Here is a 24,757-nt window from a genome sequence, read left to right on the forward strand (position 1 = left end):
GATCAACAAAATTGACAGACCGCTAGCAAGGCTAATAAAGAAGAAAAGAGAGAGGAATCAAATAGACGCAATAAAAAATGATAAAGGGGATATCACCACTGACCCCACAGAAATACAAACTACCATCAGAGAATACTATAAACACCTCTACGCAAATCAACTAGAAAATCTAGAAGAAATGGATAATTTCCTGGACACTTACACTCTTCCAAGACTAAACCAGGAAGAAGTTGAATCCCTGAATCGACCAATAGCAGCCTCTGAAATTGAGGCAACAATTAATAGCCTACCCACCAAAAAAAGCCTAGGACCAGATGGATTCACAGCTGAATTCTACCAGAGGTACAAGGAGGAGCTGGTACCATTCCTTCTGAAACTATTCCAATCAATAGAAAAAGAGGGAATCCTCCCTATCTCATTTTATGAGGCCAACATCATCCTGATACCTAAGCCTGGCAGAGACACAACAAAAAAAGAGAATTTTAGACCAATCTCCCTGATGAACATCGATGCAAAAATCCTCAATAAAATACTGGCAAACCGGATTCAGCAGCACATCAAAAAGCTTATCCACCATGATCAAGTGGGCTTCATCCCTGGGATGCAAGGCTGGTTCAACATTCGCAAATCAATAAACGTAATCCAGCATATCAACAGAACCAAAGACAAGAACCACATGATTATCTCAATAGATGCAGAAAAGGCTTTTGACAAAATTCAACAGCCCTTCATGCTAAAAACGCTCAACAAATTCGGTATTGATGGAATGTACCTCAAAATAATAAGAGCTATTTATGACAAACCCACAGCTAATATCATACTGAATGGGCAAAAACTGGAAAAATTCCCTTTGAAAACTGGCACAAGACAGGGATGCCCTCTCTCACCACTCCTATTCAACATAGTGTTGGAAGTTCTGGCTAGGGCAATCAGGCAAGAGAAAGAAATCAAGGGTATTCAGTTAGGAAAAGAAGAAGTCAAATTGTCCCTGTTTGCAGATGACATGATTGTATATTTAGAAAACCCCATCGTCTCAGCCCAAAATCTTCTTAAGCTGATAAGCAACTTCAGCAAAGTCTCAGGATACAAAATTAATGTGCAAAAATCACAAGCATTCTTATACACCAGTAACAGACAAGCAGAGAGCCAAATCAGGAATGAACTTCCATTCACAATTGCTTCAAAGAGAATAAAATACCTAGGAATCCAACTTACAAGGGATGTAAAGGACCTCTTCAAGGAGAACTACAAACCACTGCTCAGTGAAATCAAAGAGGACACAAACAAATGGAAGAACATACCATTCTCATGGATAGGAAGAATCAATATCGTGAAAATGGCCATACTGCCCAAGGTTATTTATAGATTCAATGCCATCCCCATCAATCTACCAATGAGTTTCTTCACAGAATTGGAAAAAACTGCTTTAAAGTTCATATGGAACCAAAAAAGAGCCCGTATTGCCAAGACAATCCTAAGTCAAAAGGACAAAGCCGGAGGCGTCACGCTACCTGACTTCAAACTATACTACAAGGCTACAGTAACCAAAACAGCATGGTACTGGTACCAAAACAGAGATATAGACCAATGGAACAGAACGGAGCCCTCAGAAATAATGCCACACATCTACAACCATCTGATCTTTGACAAACCTGAGAGAAACAAGAAATGGGGAAAGGATTCCCTATTTAATAAATGGTGCTGGGAAAATTGGCTAGGCATAAGTAGAAAGCTGAAACTGGATCCTTTCCTTACTCCTTATACGAAGATTAATTCAAGATGGATTAGAGACTTAAATGTTAGACCTAATACCATAAAAACCCTAGAAGAAAATCTAGGTAGTACCATTCAGGACATAGGCATGGGCAAGGACTTCATGTCTAAAACACCAAAAGCAACGGCAGCAAAAGCCAAAATTGACAAATGGGATCTAATTAAACTACAGAGCTTCTGCACAGCAAAAGAAACTACCATCAGAGTGAACAGGCAACCTACAGAATGGGAGAAAATTTTTGCAATCTACTCATCTGACAAAGGGCTAATTTCCAGAATCTACAAAGAACTCAAACAAATATACAAGAAAAAAACAAACAACCCCATCCAAAAGTGGGCAAAGGATATGAACAGACATTTCTCAAAAGAAGACATTCATACAGCCAACAGACACATGAAAAAATGCTCATCATCACTGGCCATCAGAGAAATGCAAATCAAAACCACAATGAGATACCATCTCACACCAGTTAGAATGGCAATCATTAAAAAATCAGGAAACAACAGGTGTTGGCGAGGATGTGGAGAAATAGGAACACTTTTACACTGTTGGTGGGATTGTAAACTAGTTCAACCATTATGGAAAACAGTATGGCGATTCCTCAAGGATCTAGAACTAGATGTACCATATGACCCAGCCATCCCACTACTGGGTATATACCCAAAGGATTATAAATTATGCTACTACAAAGACACATGCACACGTATGTTTATTGCGGCACTATTCACAATAGCAAAGACTTGGAATCAACCCAAATGTCCATCAGTGACAGACTGGATTAAGAAAATGTGGCACATATACACCATGGAATACTATGCAGCCATAAAAAAGGATGAGTTTGCGTCCTTTGTAGAGACATGGATGCAGCTGGAAACCATCATTCTTAGCAAATTATCACAAGAAGAGAAAACCAAACACCGCATGTTCTCACTCATAGGTGGGAACTGAACAATGAGCTCACTTGGACTCGGGAAGGGGAACATCACACACTGGGGCCTATCATGGGGAGGGGGGAGGGGGGAGGGATTGCATTGGGGAGTTATACCTGATATAAATGATGAATTGATGGGTGCTGACGAGTTGATGGGTGCAGCACACCAACATGGCACATGTATACATATGTAACCTGCACGTTATGCACATGTACCCTAGAACTTAAAGTATAATAAAAATAAAAAAATGAGTTTTATGCTATCATCATCTAAAATTAACTATACTCTTGAGGAAAGCATTTTCTAAAAGTCACTGTATTTCTAAAATCCTGTCTTTTTCAAATGCATAAGCATCTCACGTGAATGTCAAGTCAGTATACATTGCCAGGCCTGCCTCAGTAGTCTGGGTGTTCAGATCTTGGCTTACATTTGTGCCAATCTAGGGCAGGTCTGGAGAAGCTCCAGGGGTTGTGAACTCAGTTAACACCCCCACCCTCCAGGAATGTTTGCTGTAGGAAACAGTTCTCGAACACGAACTGCTAGGTTTAGGTTCTGCCCCATCTCTTTCTCTTCCACCAGAACAGCTCTGCTTGTACATGCTTCACACATTGGATTTCCATCACCTTTTTCAAAAGTTTGAAAATCATTTCCCTCAAGTAATCCAAGTTTGGAGTAGCTCCAGAACTGACCTAATGCTCTGGACAATCTTTGAATCAGAGATGACATGAGGACAGCATCACAGGTCTGGGTTTCAGCAATAGTAGAACACAGCATTTTCTGAAGATACAGATGATTAAAAACATGTAACTCGTAATTTGCCTTGAAGATGCCTGTACTGAAGATATTTTCTCCTTTCCTACCTTCTAGTATTCTAAGACTGAAAGAAAAGCAAATCTAATCCAATAACAGAAATATGATTTACTGAACAAAAAAGGGCAACAAAACTCAAAATGTATTATTAGAACATAAAAAGAGTGCTTACTATTATGCTTAGAATATAAAACAAGTACTTTGGGTCTGTTTTTAATTAATAAAGGAAATGAGGATTATGTGAGGTTGATATCAAAAAGGATAATCTGTCTTCCAGATTCTAAATTATATACCTCTGTTACTCTGATGCACTATAACCTTTTCTATAGTTTAGATATTGTATAGAATTAAATCTACTTTGGCCAAAAAGGAGAAAAAACCCAACCTCTAAAAGCAGGTGTCATTAGAATGTCTATCTTAGCCAAAGTAACATCCCAACAAGTTACACTCACAAATGCTTAGCTTTCAGAAAGGATAGTTTTCAAAGGTAAGTTGTGAAATGTACAGCAAAGTCACTAAATGACATAATTCATTGTATGGAATTATTATGTATAAACCAGATTAAAGTTAAAAATGTTTTTCCAAGACTTAACTTTAGAATAACATACCGACCTTCTTCTGAATAAAATCAGATGATTTTTATGTAAAAGTGCATTTGTGTTTTTGTTTGAGCATGGAACTTTTGCTTTCTTATAGCTTCAGGGATTGAATTCATTTTTTGATTGTCTTAATACATTCTCCGTGTGTTTAAAAATCAGCTCTATTGAGCTATAACTTGCATGCAAAAAAAAAAAAGTGATTTTATACAGGCTAATTTGTTTAGTTTTGACAAATTTGTTTACCTATATAGCCACCACACCATCATGTTACACTTAGCATATCTATTTTTGATATTCATCCATGTTGTTTGTTGTTTATTGTTGTGGTATTCCATTGCATGGATATAATGCAATTTGTTTATTCATTTACTGGTTGATAGACATTTGTGCTATCTCCAGTTTGGCTATTATGACTAAAACTGCTATGAACATATTAATACAATTCTTTAGGTGGACATATGTTTTCATTTATCTTGGACGAATACCAAGGAGATTTTTGCGTTGTATGTTAAATATGTGGGTTTTTAATAAGAGACTGACAAACTGTTTTACCATTTTAAATTCGTACAAGCCATGTATGAAAGTTCCAGTTGCTCTATATCCTGGCCAACATTTGGTGCTTGTTACTGACAGTCTTTTAAATTTCAGCCATTCTATTGGTTGTGTTGTGATAGCACGCTGTATTTTTTTTTTTTTTTTTTTTTTTGAGAGGGAGTCTCGCTCTGTTGCCCAGGCTGGAATGCAGTGGCGGGATCTCGGCTCACTGCAAGCTCTGCCTCCCGGATTCATGCCATTCTCCTGCCTCAGCCTCCCGAGTAGCTGGGATTACAGGCGCCTGCCACCACGCCTGGCCAATTTTTGTATTTTTAGTAGAGACGGGGTTTCACCATATTTGCCAGGCTGGTCTTGAACTCCTGACATCGTGATCTACCCACCTTGGCCTCCCAAAGTGCTGGGATTACAGGCGTGAGCCACGGTACCCGGCCCCCATTCTGATTTTCTTAATGGTATCTTCTTAACAGATTTACATTTTGATGAAGTCCAGTCCAACAATTCTATGATTCATGCTTTTAGTGTCTTTATCTAGGAAACCTTTGTCTAACTCAAGATCACAAAGAATTTATCTTCCTCTACAAGTTTTATAATTTTAGCTTTTGTATTTAGGTCTATAATCCATTTTGAAACAATTTTTGTACATACTATGAGGTAAGAATCAAGTTCATATGGATATCTAATATATGAATATCTAATATCAGCATTGCTTTTTGAAAGGACGATCATGTCACCATTTAAACCTTGAAATATTTGGCAAAAATCAATTGACTATGTATATGTGGGTCTTTTTTCTACTATTATTTCTGTTTTCTTGATCTATATGTCTATTCTCACACCCAGTACAACTTTGTCTTGATTACTGTAGCTTTATAAAAATCACTCCAGGAATCAGGTAGTGTAAATGTAAGTCCTCCAACTTTTTTTTTTTTTTTTCAAAATTGTTTTGCCTACTTGATGTCCTTTGCATTTCCATACAAGTGTAGAACCAGCCTGTGAATTTCTACAATATGTTGCCGAGATTTTTAGTGCAATTGCACTGAGGCAATAAATCTTGGGGGAGAATTGACATCTTAATGATATTGAGTCTTCTGAGTCTTCTGATCCATGAACATAGAGTATCTCTCAATTTTTGTTGCATCTTTAATTTCTTTCCAGCAACATTTTGTAGTTTTCAGTGTACAGGTTTTGCCCATATTTCATGAAATATGAGTATTTTATACTTTTGATATTTAAAAAATTTCCATTCTTATCACTAGATAGAATATTATTGATTTTTGCATAATGGCCATGTATCTTCTAACCTTACATTTACCTTTTCTGGTTTTTGCAAATTCCTTGTTTTCTACACAGCCACTCTATGTGCAAATAAAGTTTTACTTATTTTTTCCCCAATGTGTATTTCTTTCATTTATTTTTGTCTTGTTGCCCTGGGTGGAATCTCCAGTATGATGTTCAATAAAGGTGTGAGAGCAGATATTCTTACCTTGTTCTTAATTTTAGGGTGAGAACATTAAATCCTACACACTGAGTATGATGTTAACTATAGGTTTTTTGTTGATGCTCTTTATTAGGTTGAGAAAACTCCCTTCTATTCCTGGATTGCTGAGAACATTTATGGCTTGGTGTTGAATTTTGTCATATGCTCCTTCCACATCTATTGAGATGATTGTTTTTTCTTTTTATGCTGTAAATACAGTGAATTACACTACAAATGGCCCCTGCCTTATGATGACTTGACTTTATAATCTTTCAACTTTATGATGGTGCAAAAGCAATACATTCAATAGCAACCATATTTTGATCAAAATATTTTTTGATCAACCATAATTCTGATGTATTTTTGGGCTAGCAATGTGCAGTACAATACTCTTGTGATGTTGCAAAGCAGCAGTGAGCCACAGCGTCCAGTCAGCCACATGATCACGAGGGTAAACAACTGATACTCCACAGTGTACTGTGTTGCCAGCATTCAACACTTCCTTATAAAATAGGATTTATGTGCAATGATTTTGCCCAACTGTGGGCTAATTAAGTGCTTTCAGCATGTTTAAGTTAGGTTAGGCTAGGCTATGACGTTCAGTAAGTATACCAAATGCATCTTTGACATGGTATTTTAAACTTGTGATGGGTTTGTTGGGCTGTAACCCCTGGGAAGAAGCATCTGTAACTGATTTTTGAATGCTTAAAAAGCTTGCACTCCTAGGATAAATCTCACTGGGTCGTGATGTATTTTCCTTTTGATACATGGTTCAAATTGATTTCCTAAATTTTGTTAGTAACCTTTTTTGTATCCGTGTTTATGAGCAACATCAATGTGTAGATTTGTTTCTTGTAATGTCATTGTCTGGTTTTGGCATCAGGTTAATGCTGGCTTTACAGGCTGAAGAGGGAAGTGTTTTCTCCTCTTCAATTTTATAGATGAGTTTGTGTAGAATGGGTATAGTTATCTTCCTTAAATGTTTGGTAGAATTCACCAGTGAAATTGTTTGGGCTGGGAATTTTCTTTTTGGGAAGATTTTTAACTAGAAATGTAATTTCCATTGATAATAGAAATTTAGGTTATCTACTTCTTCTTGAGTGGATGTTGGTAGTTTGAGTCAAGAAATATGTTTCATCTAAGTTGCCAAATTTACTGGCATAAAGTTGGTAATATTTCCTTATAGGCTCTGTAATGATGTGCCTCTCTCCGTCCTGGTATTAGTAAATTGTATCTCTTTTCTCCTTTCCTTGATCTATCTTGGTAGAAGTTTATCTATTTTAGTAATCTTTTAAAAAATAGATTGATTTCATTGATTTACTCTCTTTTGTTTTCTGTGCCATTGTTATTATTTCCTCTTTCCTGCTTGGTTTGGGTTTAATTTTGTTTTAATTTCTTAAGATGGAAGCTTAGATAAGATTCAATCCTTTATTTTTTCTAACATAAGCATTTAATACTATACATGTTCTTATATTCACTGCTTTTGCTGCAAGCTACCAGTTTTGATATATTGTATTTACCTTTAGCTCATATTTTATAATTTAGTTTTAACCACATCTGGGCTAATGTGTTGTCAACTTTCCAGTAACTTGGGGGGATTTTTGAGATACATTTGATTTACTGATTTCTAGTTTAATTAATTCTTTTGTAGTCAAATAAAATACCTTATTTGCAATTCTTTTACATCTGAGAGTTGACTTATGGCCCATAGTATGGTCCCTCTTCACGAATGTACCATGTGTTAGGAAAGAGGTGTGTATTCTGCTATTGTTGAATAGAATGTGAACTAGAGCAGAGGACAATGTTCACATATTGAATGTCCTAATATATTCTCCCACTGATAGGAAGAGATGAAATCCGTTCTAAGGTTACGTTTTCATGTCAACATAATCACTGCACTTTAATAGTATCCTTTTCAAAGTTCTTAAGTTTGCACAGATTTGAAAAATCTCATTCCCCATCCATTCTTTTCTACCAGGCTATGAAATGTATATTGGTCTTATATTTTCTAGTCATATACTTCAAGGCAAAGCTTGAGACACTGTCAACCATTCTCACGTGGGATGTGATCCAGGCTAGATAAGAGCATGAATTTCAGGCTGAACGTGGTGGCTCACGCCTATAATCCCAGCACTTTGGGAGGCCTAGGTAGGAAGATTCCTCCAGCCCAGGAGTTCAAGACCAGCCTGGGAAACAGTGAGACTCCCTAAGTCTCCAAAAAACAAACAAACAGAAAGACAGGTGTGGTGGGTGTATGCCTGTTGTCCTAGCTATTCAGGAGGCTGAGGTGGGAGAATCACTTGAGCCCAGGAGGTCTGAAGCTGCAGTGGGCCATGTTCACACCACTGCACTTCAGCCCGGGCAATAGAGCAAGACCTTGTTTCAAAAAAAATTAAACAAAGATGGATTTTGGAGTCAGATAAGCCTATGTTCATATCCTCATTCTGCTACTTAAGATGTATGTGTTCATGGGCACATGGTCTTTATTTGTATTTTTTATGAGGTTTTTGTGAACATTTTGATAGTAGTGAAATACCTGTGCATGGCATGAATAAATAATATATGGTCCTGCTATTATTTTTGTTGTATGTCATATGAGGGAATACTGGGAAAGGTCCACATGCATTTTCCTTCTGAAAACTTCTGGTAATGCCTAAATTCCTTTATTAGCCATTTATCCATACATATCAAGCACTGCCCTCACTGAGCTTTATATTACAGTGTGGATACCTCCTAAGAGTTTATTCTTAGTTCCTAATCCTTTTCAGTGAATCTGTTTATTGGTAGCTGCTCTCAGTGACAGGAGAAATCAGGCAACATGGTAGCAAGCACCTAGGAATGTGGGGTCCTAGAAAGGGAAGTTAATTCTACAAAAGGAGAGCCGACTAGGATTGGTCCTATCACTCCTATTGGAGGTAGTCATGTCCACAAGCCAGCAAATACCTGTGCCATATACCATGAGGTTAAGCACCAGGAAGACACCTAGAAATATACTTTCAAAAAATCAAAATCGTAAGGCAATAGAAAAACAAGGCATAATTTATTATGTCTATTATGACTAATGTTTAATAAGACTTATAAGAAAATAATCAAATTAGGATCATTTAACATATATATTCTGGAATTAGAAGCAAAAAAAGTGAGAACATAGCTGAGCCCCCAAAACATGCAAATTATATTTTTATTCAACAAATATCTGTTGTCCCAACTTGTGCCAGGCACCCTGTTAGGCAGTGAGGAATGAGAGTGACTGTGACAAACGTGGTTCCTGTTCCTAGTGGGGAAGGAATAGAAATAATAGTATCAGAGGTATGACGACAGAAGTGCAGGAGCCGACAGAGTCAGAAAGGCATCTAAACCCAGGCTTCCCTGAAATGACCTGAAGCATGAGATATGGAGGATTAAGGATTTCAGGAAGAAGGAGCAACCTGTGAAGAGGTTTTGTCAACTCTGACCTCTCCAGAAACATTTTGCCACAAGAAAAATCCATAATTTAGTGGATACTGTCTAAAACATTTAGTGTTATCCAAATTCAGCTCAAGATGAATCAAATGCAGGATGACAACGTATCCCATTTCACAGTTTTCCAAAGAAAATACTGATAATGATGAGAAGAATGACAGCAGTTCAGGCTTGTTGATGCATTTTATTGTGAGATGGGGGGAATCTGGTAAAAAACTAGAAAATGACCATGATGTAACAAGGAACTTAAAAATGAAGAGTCAGATCTGTAACTTACATACATGAATACAGGAACAAATTGGCACAAAATGTTAAACATTGTTCCCAACACTGTTTATAGAAGGTAATCCTAATTTGGCTTACTAAGGAAATGAGAGTTTTATGGTTAGGCTAATTTCTTAATAAAACTGCAGAGCATCATGCTATTAGTCACACAGTGAATTTCAAAATTTAAGTTTTATATTAAAAACTGGGTAAAGGTAAAATGACTTGATTGTAGTAGTTGTAAAACTAATACATTCCCATTTAAGTTCTGTTCTACAGTCCAAGGCAAGTATAAATGTTAACATAACACTGTTAAATCAAATCTCAATGCAGGAGAACCAATTGCATCTCTACTTTAAATCTTATCAACTTTCCAAATTTTCATACTAAAATATATTATTGTATTAATACAAACTACAGTATTATACACTACACTGTGTAATAAATAAAGAAATATAAAAATAAGACACATAAATATAAAAGTTTTCTAAAACTAAAAGTACATATGTCAGTAAGAAGGGTATTAATACTGCCAGGTTTGAAGACATACAGTACAAAAATGTTGCACAGATCTATAAACTAAAAGAAATAAAATAATACTGATAGGTAAAAATCAGCTAATGTTGTTAATAAATTGGGTCCATAATAACTAACATTTGGAAACAGTTATGAGTCAAATAACAATGGCATGTCCATGTCTGAAATGCAAGTACATGGATAAAGCAGATTAGAAAATTTCCCTTTCGTTTCTGTAGAGAAATTCTGAAAGTCAATTAACATAAAATCAATACTGAGGAACTGAAGGGATGAAATATCCCAGTGTTTCAGTTTCTCTGACAGAGTCAGTGGTTTTAAGTTTTATTTGGGAATTTTGATACAACAAACAAATCAACAAATGCTAGTTATTGTAGGCCACACATTGGATGAAGGCGGGTTAGAGCCTTGAAAATACTGAGAAATGGCACTTACAGCACACAGGTCTTGCTTAAGGCCAAAGGAGATACAAAGCTTCATGTCATATCCTTCATATGTTACCACATATTCAAACACAATCACAAACACTGATTCTGAAGATTTTGCTGTCCTTACCAGATTAACATTGTTAGTCCCTGCAATCAGAACTCAATGGCAATCTTTTGAACTCCATTTTAAACCACATGAGTAAGAAACTTCAGTTCTTCTATCAGCTGCTTTCTTAAGGCTAACAATACACTTTAAATGATAATACGCTCTACTAAGACATCTAAATATTAGAAATTACTACCTTCTAGATTGAATTTATAAAAGGTAGTTAGCACGGGTTGGAACTAGATTATACTTCTCTGTGAAGGGAATTTTGTAGTGCAGAAGTTCTCACATTTTAAAAAACATAATAAAATACTGAAGCGGATTTAGCATATGTTTACCAATAAAAAATTATAAAATTTCTCCCAATTGTACAGCTTAAGAATAAACCAACATAAGAGTGATAATACTGATAAGATAAAACAATGCCAGATGCATATCTAATTAATCAGCTTCCTTTAACCTCTTATATCGTTGCTCTCTGAGTCATTAAGGTTTTCTAATCTGCTGCATGTTACAAACTTGTTCCTAACTTTGAAAACTGCATGAAAAATTACTAGGTCTGAGGTTCAGGCACACCCGGATTTATTTTGTGTGTGTGTGTGTGTGTGTGTTTTGTATTTTGTATTTTTTTAGTTTTTACTTTACACAGTAGTGAACAGGAATCACAGCATACAGGTTACTGTGTTTCCATGAAAAGCAAGGATAATATTGAACAAAATTCATTATCAATTAGAATTTATTTTCCTTCTAGAAAAACGATTAGGCTTCATTTGTCTTTTCTTCAGACACTTGCTCACTACTCTCGCTTACTTTTTGTCCTAAGCTGCTTGCTTGACTTTCAGCCCTGTCATCCTTCATCAGACCTTCAGGTTTTGCTGCTTCTCCCTCATTCTCTGCATCTTCTACCTCTTCTTCTTCCACTTCTTCCTCCTCCTCCTCCTCCTCTTCCTCATCCCCTTGTGGTTTTTCACATTCTTTTTCTTCCTGCAATTCTTCCATCTCTTTATCCTCCTCCTCTTCCTCTTTTTCACTGTCTTCATCGTCTTCCCTTGTCAAACTCTCTCTCTCGTCCGAGTCGCCCTGTGAGGGAGACGCCCTGGCACCCACGTGCTCATTCGAGAGGATTTCAGGCCCTGCCTCTTCCTGCTCTGTGCTGTCACGTTCTTCCGCTTCTCTCTTACAGTAGGAGTAGCGATGATTCATGTGTTGAGAGTAAGACCCAGAGTGTGAGAAGCGCTTTCCACATTTGTCACATTGATAGGGCTTTTCTCCAGAATGTAATCGCATGTGTTCAATCAAATGATGTTTGTGTTTAAATGCCTTTTTACAGATTCCACACTCATGAGGTCTTTTACCTGCAAAATAAGAATTCTGTTAAATAAAATGGTGGTATTCAGCAAATAAAATCCTTATATGGTTTTTGGGGTACTTCAGGCTGTAGAAAGGGGAGGGTTGTTAGTTTCATTTTTAAAACATTTCCAGGTCCGAAACTTTGTAATATAATACTGCAATTTGGTTTGTTCTTTGCATTAAAAAAGTAGTGCTCTACACTCTGCTGGGCAGATGATTAGGTCAATGGGAGCTACATGAGATTGAAATGCCAAAAATACAAGCATCATGACAGCAAGGTGGAAAATGGGCCAAGTGCAGCTGGGAGGAGATGTCTGGTAGTGAGTGAGCACAGTGAGGGTAGGCAGGGACAGACGTGCTGCTCACCTTGTGTTCTTCATTATCACTACCAGTAAGGTCCCTAAAAAGTCATTTTTTTTCCTAGTCACAAGCTCTGCCCCCAATGAAATTTTAATGTTTACTATATACTTTTTAGATATGACAAAACTCATAAATGTACAGTGTATATGCTGAGCTTCTTTAGAAAACCACAGCCATTGTAGTATCTCAGATTTTTTTGCCCCCTAAGAAACAAGTTTTGGCCCGTGAGGGCAATACTGCCCCTCCTGAGAACGCATGGGCTAGAGGAGTATTGCTGCACAGACATGGAAAGGACTGGCAACAACACATCACGGTCAGGATCGAGAATGTCCAATTTCAGAGCTATCAAGCAGGTAACACTAACAAATGCAGAAATGATTTTTAATTTTAGAAACAGTGTAGTTTTTTACATATATTTTTCACTTTGATAATTGCTAATATTTAACTTTGCCTGAAGAGGAAGGGGATTTTCTAACTTTTCTTAGATCTCTGAGAACCAGAGGACTGAGTTACAAGGGGCTGGTTTTGAGAGGTGTGACTTTTTCTTATGTAATACTAGTTTTTAGCTCCAAGAACCTCCCAAGTGTCACTGTATGAATCCACAGATTGAAGAAGGAAAAAACAATTTTATCTTTTCTCACAAGAGTAAAAATAAAAAATACACTGAAACAGTTTAAGAATATGAAAGATAAATATGGATACTGTAGTCATAATGGCTGGTAGTGGGGGCAGGGAAGAGCGGGTAGGGGATTAAAGAGCTCAGGATGAATCCAGCCCCTTCTACAGCAACCCATGTTAGAAAGACACAGGAGTGTGCTGGAGCCAGTTTGTACTGGCTGGAGAGTCTACTGCTAAATTTTCAGGAATTCTGCAAGCTGACTGACATCACATTCAAGTTTGAAATCCACCATGATGGGTGGATTATTTATGCCACAAAAAGCTGCAAACACCACAAATCAGGGCTTCCTCACCCTTCAGAGAACCAGGTGTTAAAATTTATCAGTACTTCACTGATGGAAGGAATGAAACAGGCCGGGAGTTGGCAACTCTTTTCCGTAAAGGGTAGTAAGTATTAAAAGGCTTTGCAGGCCAAATGGTCTGTGTAGCAGCTTCTCAATCCTGCCATTGTAGAACAGCATGAAAGGTGACACAGACAAAATGTAAATGAATGGGCGATGCTGTCTTCCAACTCATTTATTTAGGGACGCTGATATTTGACTTTCACATAATTTTCGTCAGTCATAAATACTCTTCATCTTTTTCAATCATTTAAAAATGTAAAAACAAAAACAAAAATGACCATTCTTACCTCACAGGCCTTAGAAAAACATAGGTATGCTCACCTTTGGCCTGTGCGCTATAGTTGCCATCCCTGAGTCAACCTAAGGAGGCATATTTTGTGGCAGAATTACAGGATCTCAGAATTACAGGATCTTAGAATCTTCTAGTCCAACCTCTTAGGCAGAACTTCTTACTTAAAACAAAAGATCTTGACTTGCCAGAACAGCTTGCTGCACGCTTATGAAGAAGCAGCTTTTTCTTTTATGAAGCCAGATCCTGTCTTCCTATGACTTTAGCCCACTGGTCTCATATTTTTATTAATTAGTACTATGCACTGTTTTTATTAATATAGCATAAGTTTGCATTAAATGAATGTAGACGTAATAAATGCTGTGTCAGCTTAAAGGAATTAAGTCATGGAAAAACAACAACAAAAAAACACAGATGAAGCAAAAAACCAAAAGGCTCAGACCTTAAGTACTAGGTGGAAGTGGGCAAACAGGTGAAAATGGCCAGATCAGAGAAGCAAAAAATAAGAAAATTAATTCTGGGTTCAGCGTGGTGGCTCATGCCTGTAATCCCAGCACTTTGGGAGGCCGAGGTGGGTAGATAGCTTGAGCTCATTAGTTCGAGGCTAGCCTGGGCAACATGGCAAAACCCGTCTATATAAAAATTGGCCAGGTGCAGTGGTATGTGCCTATAGTCTCAGCTACTGAGGAGGCTGAGATGAAAGGATGGCTTGAGCCCAGGAGACGGAGGTTGCAGTGAGCTGAGATCAAGATTGCGTGCCACTGTACTCCAGCCTGGGTGACTAGAGCCAGATCTTGTCTCAAAAAAATAAATACATAAATAAAAAAAAAGAAGAAAGAAAATTCTAAAACTTTAGTTCTAATTTTGCATCTTCCAGTGTATCATATGGACACTTTTGAATATGTTTGTGTTCACTGACATACCTGTGTGTTCATATTTATGTCTCAATAATGAACTACTCTTTTGGAATATCTTATCACACAAATCACAAGCATACATTCCATTTTCTGTCTTCCGCATTTTCTTTTTGGGTGGTGTAGAATCAGAGTCATTCTGATCCTCTACATTTGATACTCCTTCTGAGCTAGTATCTTGTCTTTCATCCTAGAGGGAGAAAGGTGTGAGAAAATTTAATTTAATATTAAAAGAAAAACAAGAGATATACATGAAAGTATGAGATAAAGAACTACTTTAACTTATGCTTTTATACTTTCAAGGACTTGACCAAAGCAAGTACACTGATCCTCACTGCACATGCGCCCCAAGGGTGGGAGCAGATCACAGGTGGAGGTGACAAGGACAAGAGTGAGGTTGGGGATAACACGGTCAAAACTATAGCAAAGATATATACTCAACTGGTACTGGAAAGAAAGCAAGGACACCCAAAAGAAAGCATGTAAAATATATAATAACAGAGTTTATCTGGTTTCATACAAGTCATTACTTTATGAGAAATCTGCAGGTTTTAACTTACTAGTTTGCTAATTAATCACTCATTACTAACTGCATCAGTTGCCTTCATTTTTTCATTCTGGGTTTCACTAAGCAAAAGTTAACATTCTATTTTTAAAACCTGGTCTTTCAATTGTATCCTCCAGAACTTCAGGGTTCTTTAACCTCCACGGTCTCTTTGAAAAGAGAGAGGTGTGCTCTACCACTTGTCTAAGGAGCAAGATGGAAAAACAATGCAGGAGGGTCTTTTTAACAGAAATAATTGCTAGTGAAAATGAACCTTTAGAATTCCAGGGCGATAAAAAGAAACTCCAGGCAGTCTCATGGAGATAATTTTGGGCAGCACGTTCTTATGTAAGCCGAATAACCCTGCAGGGAGCCTGTTGTGGAACTGGGTCCCCTAAGATCTTTCTACCTTATCTAGATTGTTTCATGCCATTGCCATAAACCCACAAATTTTCTAAAAGTTGAAGGTTTTTCACAATATTTCCTATGGCTTTATGAGGCAAGAGAAGTGCAGCCATTTGTTCCTGTCATTTGTGAGTGGCCCCGGTGCTGAAGTAACTTGACTCTCACTGCTATTTGATCTAGTCACATGACATGTGATTCTATATGAAATGCTAAGGATGGCTCTTTTTCTATTCAAAGGCATTCAAAGTGTTCTGTACAATAAAAATTTAGAGGAATTCAATGATCATGTAAGAAATTTTTTTCAAGAGTTTTCACAAATACAGGAAACCCAATCAGTAGCAATATTTAAGGGAAAACAAAAGCAGCAAATACATGTTTGAGCAGGATATTGAAATTATTATACTTACAGAAAATATTTGCATAAAATATCAAATTTGTCTCTAGTATTAATTTGATTCCATCAGAAATTGATGGAAAAAATGGAAAAACATCAACATCAGTGACATGGAAAAAGTCTGGACAACAAGGCATACAATAGCTCTATCCAAAACTATTGTGGATTTTGGGGTAAGACCAGTTCAAGGGTTCTTCCTGGACAGAATAAACATTGTTCTGGTAAACACTAGTGATAGTTAAGGAGGAAAATGCATACATATTTCTAGGTTCACAGCCACACTTCCTCATATACATTACGACTGAACACTGTTTATGCACAGTTCATAAAATGATCAGTAAATTCACAAGATGCGTTCTTTGTATACTTCATTCCTGTTTAATTAAAACCTTTTATAAACAGATGTATTAGTATATAAAAGTGATAGATAAGTTTGCCTGGTATGAACCTGTGAATAGGAACATAATTTTCATTTATTAATGACCATAATCAAGGCAGCAACTATTACTAATTTTAGGAATTTAGCTATACAAACAGAAACCCAATTAGCGAGTATTTCAATTTTGTTTTTTTATTTCTAACTTCAAACAGGTTTTTAGCTGAGACTTATAAATCATCTTTCACAATAGAATAGCATTTCAAACTTTAAGCTGGTAACAATACCCTGGATTAGCAAACAACCAACTGAAGACATCACGCCAGAAAAGTTAAAGCAGACATTGATCCTTTTAAAAATGACAGTTTGTAATAACCTAGTTGGCTCTACAGGACTGATACTTTAATTAGACAAACTTAATTGAAATTAATCAAATAGCATTTTCCTAGCCAGGTTCAGGATTGGGGGTTTTTACCTGATTTCCATTTGGCTGGATCACTTTCAAGGGTGGTTCTTGGACTGCAGGGCTGACTGTAGTTGAGTATGTGTACGCCACCTGGGGAATCAGAATCGTTTGTTTATTGGCAGCTAGTGCTCGTAAGCATGGAACACTGTTCTGGTCAGCAATGGCCACGATTGTGGGTAACTGGGCAGTGACTGTAGGTATAGCGATATTTATGGGGTTGGCACTTGGTGGGATTACATTTACAACTGGTTCTGAGTCTGTAACACAACTGTCCTTTTGTGGCTCCTTTTTTGCGCAAGACAAGTTCAAGGGTTCTTCCTGGACAGAATAAACACTGTTCTGGTAAACACTAGTGATAGTTGACCTTTCTAATAATTCTCCCTGTTGCTTTGGTAGTGAAAGATCAAGAGGTTCTACTTGTGGCTCTTCTTGTGCACCCTCAGCTGTGTACAAGTAACCCTGTGTATTTCTGGATGAGGAAAGGTTTAGAGGTGATGGGGATGGTGTACTACTTCTGGAACCATTGGTGGTTGATCCCACTGGTAAAACTGGGGAGTTAGTCATCTTCAAAGGACCTTGTAGGTTTACTGTGCTGTCCTGGGGTTCATTTGCATTTGCAGATTGAGGCTGATCATTGTTCTTGGCAGGGATATTTACTTTGCCTGGTTCAGGAGAAGATGGTTCAGAAGACTGCACTGAAATCTGTCCAGCTTGCATCTTTTCAAACCACTTTTTTACTACATCCAGTGGTAGGTTTACTGAATCAGCAATTTTTGAGAGCTCTTCTGCACTTGGTTGTGCATTCAAAGCATAATATGCTTTTAGGAGAGACAAGAGGTTTTTTAAAGGTGGCTGACTGGGAGACAAATTGCCATCTCCAGTAGCTGATGAAACAGAGGACTCAGGTTTCTCAGCTTCTACTGCAGGGAGTGGAGGAGGCTGAGTAGGCTGCTTTAGGTCATAGTGCTTTAATTCTGGAAGTGCATTAATATCTCCTGGACAATCATCACACAGAAGACAAGTGCTATCATTCACCCCCCCTTCAAAGCTTTTGTCCTTCTCAGACTTAACAGTAAGATCTTCTGGTAACTTTTCACTTTTACAACTGTTTGTAGCAACTGGATTTTCTTTTTTTAAATTTTGAGGAACAACTTGAAGTTGGCTAGGCTGCTCAAGACTATAGTTGATGATAATTTTGGTTGTTCCATCTTGATCAACCAAAGGAAGACTGATGGCTGAAATAACAGAATGGCCACCTTGTTGTATGGGTGAAGCATTGATTGTTTCTTGTTCTTTGGATGCAAGATTGGCTTGATTATTCTCCAACACTTGTCGTATTACATTACCATCTACTGCCACTTTAAGTACATTCTGAATATCACTTAAATTGATACTTATGGGAGACACCAAACCAACTGTTGGCAGAACAACAGCTTGCACCACGCCCTGAGGAGAACTGGTTGCCTGTAATGGGCCACCACCAGTGAAAACCCCATTTTGTAAAGGGGTTGAACAGTTGATTCCTGAAGCAACCACTATGGGTTTGAATTCATAATCCACAGGTTCAGTTTTAATTTGGTTAACAGAAAGCTGTTCCTGAAGGGGTTTATTCTCTATCTTTTGCCGTATCTGTGGTCGTGTGGGACTGCCTGGTGACGCTGAAAGAGACGGTGAAGAACACTGAGATGTCTTGAGTCCTGTTCTTGGTCGCCCATTCACAGGTATCAAGCTGATACATTTCTTACTGCTTATGTGTGAGCTATAGGAGCCAGAATGGGAAAAGCGTTTCTTGCAGTTTGGGCATTCATATGGCTTCTCTCCTAAACAAACAAAAAAATTATATTCACTGAATTATTACATATAAATTTTTATGTATCCTCATTTCCCTAAAACAAGCGTATTGATTTTAAGAAGAAGACTGCCATGCATGCTTGTGACAGAATTTTATTTAGAATCATCCTTTTAGCTTCAAAACCTATATAAATGTGATGAATGCTAGGAACTTGGTCTGAGGTACATGTTCTGCTAACCAATCATGGAATCTTTGCAGCATGTGTGTATAATATTTCTGCCAACCTTTGTAACTTCAAATAATTCTCAAGTACCAGAAGTAATTACATTCTACTCTTTCAAGTATGTTTTCTCTTATTCCATTTCACCAACCTATATCATTTTTTATATTTTACTTTATTCAACCATCTGTAGGAGAAACATTAAAAAAAGAAAAAAAGTAAAATGTCCCTTATGACTTAACAAGTATGAATATCTATCTTTGATTAATAAAAATTCCTGTACCCATAGGGCTTTCTTGAAAATAGTTTTTCCCTAATGGGAGTAAAACTTTAAATATAAGATATTCTATAAGCATTGGCTTATTAAACTGGAATGTATATACCCCCAGGATAAACACTGTAGTGGGTATCAAAGCATCTTGGAGTTTCAATTTTAGTGACAGTGGATATGATAAAACATTATTTTTATATTAAAACAGAGAAAAACACATTTGTGTGACTTGCTAGGAAAAGCCATGCACTATCAAAGTAGCCTTGGCTTGCAGAGGCTTCCCTCAAGCTGCTTCCCTAGACTCTGTGGGGTACAAGGCATTTATTCTCCTTGGCTGTTAGGGATACTGTGGTAGAAAATTTTGAAAGCACTGAACTAAATGGAATATTTTCCTACAAACCTAATGTTTCCTTTGAGTTTTAAGTTATAGTTGCAGTTCGCTAATTTATAATTTAAAGGTTACAGACTATAAGCTCCAGTAAGGCAGAAAAGCCTCTGAGGCTTGTTTGACATTTATCCCTTGCACCCATCAAAGTACAGGTTGCAAAGATGCTCATTAAACCTTTTTTGGATGAATGAATGCCTAATTGTTGAATGATGAGATGTGATGTCTACTTAGTATGAAAATAAAACTCTCCATCTCCTGTTCTTTTTAAGAATTAAAATAAAAGCAGTGAGGAAGTCAACTTAAGCCCTATTAACAATAGCTTCAATAGTAACTTCAATGTTAAAATGTGTTTAAAATGTGAGTTATATTTTCTAATAAATATGATTATTTGAAGAATCAAAAATAAGAATTGGAAGAGATTTAAGAAGCCCTGTAGTACAGCCTCCTTTTCAATGAACAGTTCATTTCATATCGTTCTTGACACTAGCTCATCTCTGCTTGAGCTTCTTTAATAAAAGGGGAGTTAGGACCTGTTGGACAGCCCTGCACAAGTGGGTCCTGTCTGGTTCTGCTGAGGTCCATGGATTTGGGTTCCAATCCTGGCTCTATCACATACTATTTTCTTAAGCTTTCCAAGTCTTAGTTTTTCAATGTGCAAATGCAGATACATTCTCATTAGACTGTCATAGGGGTCATGAGAGATTATATAGCAAAACTCTTAGTATGCTCTCAACAAATGCTAGTCACTTTTTAAAAAGGCAATTCTACTAAGAGACAGGCTGAGTTTCAGCCAAAGTCGGCTTGCTATGATGCCTTGTTCCCTATCGTAGTTTGTCCTTCTGATGCCACACAGAACAAGTGTAACTTTTCTTCTCAAGTCAAACCTTCAAATGGATCAAGAGCTGCTTTATGTGTTCTTAAACTTCTCTTATGTAGGTTAAATATAGCTAGGTCCTTCAAACATTCTGCACAGGATGTTGTGTTTAGAACCCTTACCTGCTTGTTAACCCACCTCTGGAGATTCTCCAATTTATCAATATTTTTCCAATGCGATGCCTGGAATAGGATTCAATTCTCAAAATACATCAGACAAAAGTTTCCAGTGGGGGTAAAACAAGGAATATACTCTAGTATATCTCTATTTTAACAATTTTAATTACTTGATAACATTTTTACATGAACTACATGCTTATTTTCCTTCTAGAGACACAGACTTCTAGATAAGACAGACTATTTCATTTTTTAAAACAGGGAGACAGAGAAGAATGGTAGGTAAGGGAATGACTATGGGTCAGGATGACTACATCACAGCCCTAGTTTTGCCATGTACTACCTGAGTGACCCTGGACAAGTTAATTAAGTCCTCTGAGCCTCAATTTTCTCATCAGTAAAAAGAAGAAAATAATAAAATCTACTGCATAGGGTTATCCTGTGGACTATATGAATGAATGCATACAAATAACTAACATGTGGCTGTACATAGCTAAGGGTCCAATAAGTGCTAGTTATCATTATTATTGTTAAAAATTATCTTGATATTTTATCATTGCCAGAAAGGAATTTTACACAACAATTATTCTAAAGCCAAAGTCACTATATTTGTTATAAAACTCCTTGTTTCTAGCTTCATAGCTTTATAGTTTATAGCTTAGGCATATCACCTAATTTATCTATTGAGGTTAGGGTTTACAAGTAGTTTAGCCTGAAGGTTACATCAGGAAATTTTACTACTCAACGTTCGGTATGCTATGTATAACGACTTTTTTTTTTTTTTTTTTTTTTAAATGGCTGAGGTGGGTGTTTGGCTGCATCTGATATAAAAATTTTCCAGGCAAAAATTACTAAGACCATGGAAAATTATTTTTGGGGGTGGATCACAGCCATGTGCTGGTGTTCTTTTGTCTCTAATCTGAGTGGAGGTCTGGTGGCCTTTTCCTCATGAGAGCTCAATTCCTACATGAAGAATCAACTAATTATTAACACACATGGTTCGGCATAGGGTCATGATCAAAATGTTTTGGGTACCAGTATTTAGCAACAATATAGGAAATTTTAGAGAGTATAATTTTGGATCCTGATTCTCAACATCTTTTCAAAGTCATGTGAAAAGAAAGTTATAGAGGTTTCCTAAAGGATATTCAGCTCATCCATTATTAGATACTCCAAGCAGAACTTTTCAAACTAATTGTGGTGAACGACCGATTGGTTTTGTTTGGTTCTTTTTTAAGTTTCCAATCAACTGTGGACCAATATTTTATAAAATATAGTAAAATGTCTCAAAGTCTTGGTATAATAAATTCTAAATGCTTACTCTCATTTTCTGTACTTATCTCTTCAAGAATGAGTAACACATGGTTTGCAGACTGGTACCAATCCTGAGCTGACATTTTGGGTAGCCTTTGCTCGAAAATCTTCTCTTGGAATAAAATAAACCAGACCATCAGAGAGCTGTGTACTTGAACTGTATCTACGTGGCCACCCTGGAGCAATGCTCTTCCTAAATCGCACTTTGGTGAACTATGACTGGCTTCTGTTGAATAATCTGATTTAAAAAAGAAACGCTATCAAATTCTCTGCTGTGTTATTTTAAGAATATTTCTGAGGATTACATAACTTCTGTTTTGTTCTTTTCTCTTTATGTTGTTCCAAGGAATAATATTTTCTATGGACTTGGTATCAGGAAGGAATAGTCCTGTTTCTAGCAACTGATTTTTTTTTTTTTTACTTACAGACACCCTGGGTCTTGGTTACTGATTGTCGTTTTCTTACTTCCTAAACCTTAGAGCTTAATTTGTGGTCTACTTCCAGCATACGTATGGCATTTCTCAGCATTCATTTTTTCCCTCACAATTTACTTCATGTTAACCTTTCTTAATTTTTCTTACATATTTTTAAATTAAAATTACTTGCTATGTTAAAGGTATACAAGCTTCACATTCAATGTTTTAAAAACAAGACAGAAATAAGTACATAATGAGTGGACAGTGCAGAGTACAGTGGGAGCTTTGTGTTCCATGATCTGGCCTAAATTTGCATTAGCTTTTGAGCAGTAGCAGCATACATTCAGCTCATATTAAGCTCTGGGCCATTCAAATTTACTACTTGATTGAGACTGATTTTTAAATACCAATGCTTAACTTTCAACTTCTTATTTCTAGACCAGTATTTCAATCCTTGTTCTGATTTATACTTCCCAACTTTGTATTATTTATAGATCTGATAAATTTTCCTCTATGACTGCACTATGACAAAATGAATATGACTCATTATATACATGAATCTTACTGTTAGCTTTATTTTCCTTCCTCTGCCCTGATTTCAACATTTAAAAATCCCTCTTGAAATTAGCTATATCTCTATTAACAACTTTAAATCATCTCTGGTAAGAAGGTAGGTTGTTAAAATGTATTATTATTGATAAAAACTGTTCAATAGCATAGGAGCTAAGAAATAGGATATTGTGGTGGGCTGCAAAAGACAACCTCTACTTTTTAGAAACATTAATCAATGTGTGAAAGTAAATGTTTTGGTAAGGATCTTGGTTTGAGCATTTTCAAGTGGTAACTTCAGCACATTTAACACTGAGGGTTAGCTTTAATGAGCAATACAGTAAAACTTTTAGAAATGCAGTTCCAAAATAAAACAAATATCACCAACTACACTTCACAAAGCTATCCAACTATACTTTTTCGTAAGAAGATGTTTGTAAAATGTAAATGTCAATACATAATTTTCACCAAATAAGCAATATGTGAGCACCCATAATTTCCCATTCATGGTTAATAATTTTTGCATTAAAATTATTTAAATCTAAAATAACATATCAAAATTTATTAGGAGATGAATAGATTTCATAGGGCATCGTGGGATGCTAGAAAGTTTTCCTTTTGTGCTTTTGTTCAAGTAGAGTCTCCAAAGACATGTAAATATAGCTCTCTGTTTACTCTGAGTTCCTAAAATAGACACAATACTTTCATACATAATAGTATTAACCTTGTAAGTAATATAGAGAATGACGTGGAATAGAGAGGTGAAGATGGTGGGTGAGCACATTTTTCTTTTAGATTCTCATTAATGCTGTAATCCTTTCACCCCCTCTCATTGCCTCCATATCATCTCTCCAATATTTTCTAATCTTGAATTCCATTTCTACTTCTCTTAAATAAAGGACATCCTTCACTTCCCTATTTTCTTATGCAAATCGTATCTCTATACTCTTTTCCATTCCCCTGTTAATTGTGCAAAGGAGGCAATGACATTTACATTCATCAGAAAGTTAATGTGTTTTCAGGTTGTACTTACTAAAACATGCTATATTATCTTCTCATTAGGAAATGTGGAGTATGTCATACTATATTAATTTGATATACTTTAGTCAAAGGTTAAGACTCTAATAAAACATAAAATAAACATACAATTTCTCCCTATTAGTGTATGCCAAAAGAAATGCAAGGAGTTTCTGATCATGTACGTAGATCACATGTTATGATATTTATTTATTACCACATATGCTGATATTCAGGGTGTAGAAAGAAAAAAAAATATTTACCACTATGAATTCTTAAGTGCTCTTTTAGGTGGTGTTTGTATTTGAAAGCTTTTCCACACTCAGTGCACTTGAATTTACGATTACACCCAGACTGCGTCACATGTCTCTGTAAGAAAAGAATTGGTATTTTATTTGTAAAGCAAAAGATCTTTAGACTAAAGACTAAAGAACATCCAATCTGCTAAGAGTAACATTTTTGTGAGCCTGATGGCTGTTTTGTTCCTTAAAGACCTCAAATTGCAGCAGTCACAAAAATCTACCTCTTGAAATTACTAGCAGTTGTAGCAGTCACAAAAATGTAACTCTTGAAATTATTACCAAAAAGGATAGTAACAGTGGGGACAGAATTTGATACAGAAAAATATCAACTTTCTAAAGTATCAGAGTTCATCCTTATTAAGCAATATTCAAAATTAGCAAAAATAAAGTAATATATACTTTGCTAGGAAGTAGAGGTTAATTTGTTTGCATTCTAA

The 24,757-nt window shown here is 36.5% G+C and overlaps 1 protein-coding gene across 11 annotated transcripts in view; it reads right to left on the minus strand.

The window, feature by feature from the left end:
• Positions 1 to 9,160: 9,160 nt before the first annotated feature.
• ZEB1 (zinc finger E-box binding homeobox 1) overlaps positions 9,161 to 24,757 on the minus strand; it is a 180,432-nt gene continuing 164,835 nt past the window's right edge. For 6 of the 11 annotated variants that reach the window (XM_023218117.2, XM_023218121.2, XM_023218122.1 and 3 more), the window contains 4 exons: positions 24,282 to 24,387; positions 17,071 to 18,881; positions 14,886 to 15,066; positions 9,161 to 12,296 (listed from right to left, as the gene is read on the minus strand). In XM_023218117.2, the coding sequence (XP_023073885.1) occupies positions 11,701 to 12,296; positions 14,886 to 15,066; positions 17,071 to 18,881; positions 24,282 to 24,387 (2,694 nt within the window). In that variant the 3' untranslated portion in view covers positions 9,161 to 11,700. The remainder of the gene's footprint in view (positions 12,297 to 14,885; positions 15,067 to 17,070; positions 18,882 to 24,281; positions 24,388 to 24,757) is intronic. The other 5 variants (XM_023218118.2, XM_023218124.2, XM_023218127.2 and 2 more) reach the window with 1 other exon arrangement.

Source organism: Piliocolobus tephrosceles, chromosome 9 (genome assembly GCF_002776525.5).
Source record: "Piliocolobus tephrosceles isolate RC106 chromosome 9, ASM277652v3, whole genome shotgun sequence".
Taxonomy (NCBI): Eukaryota; Metazoa; Chordata; class Mammalia; order Primates; family Cercopithecidae; genus Piliocolobus; species Piliocolobus tephrosceles.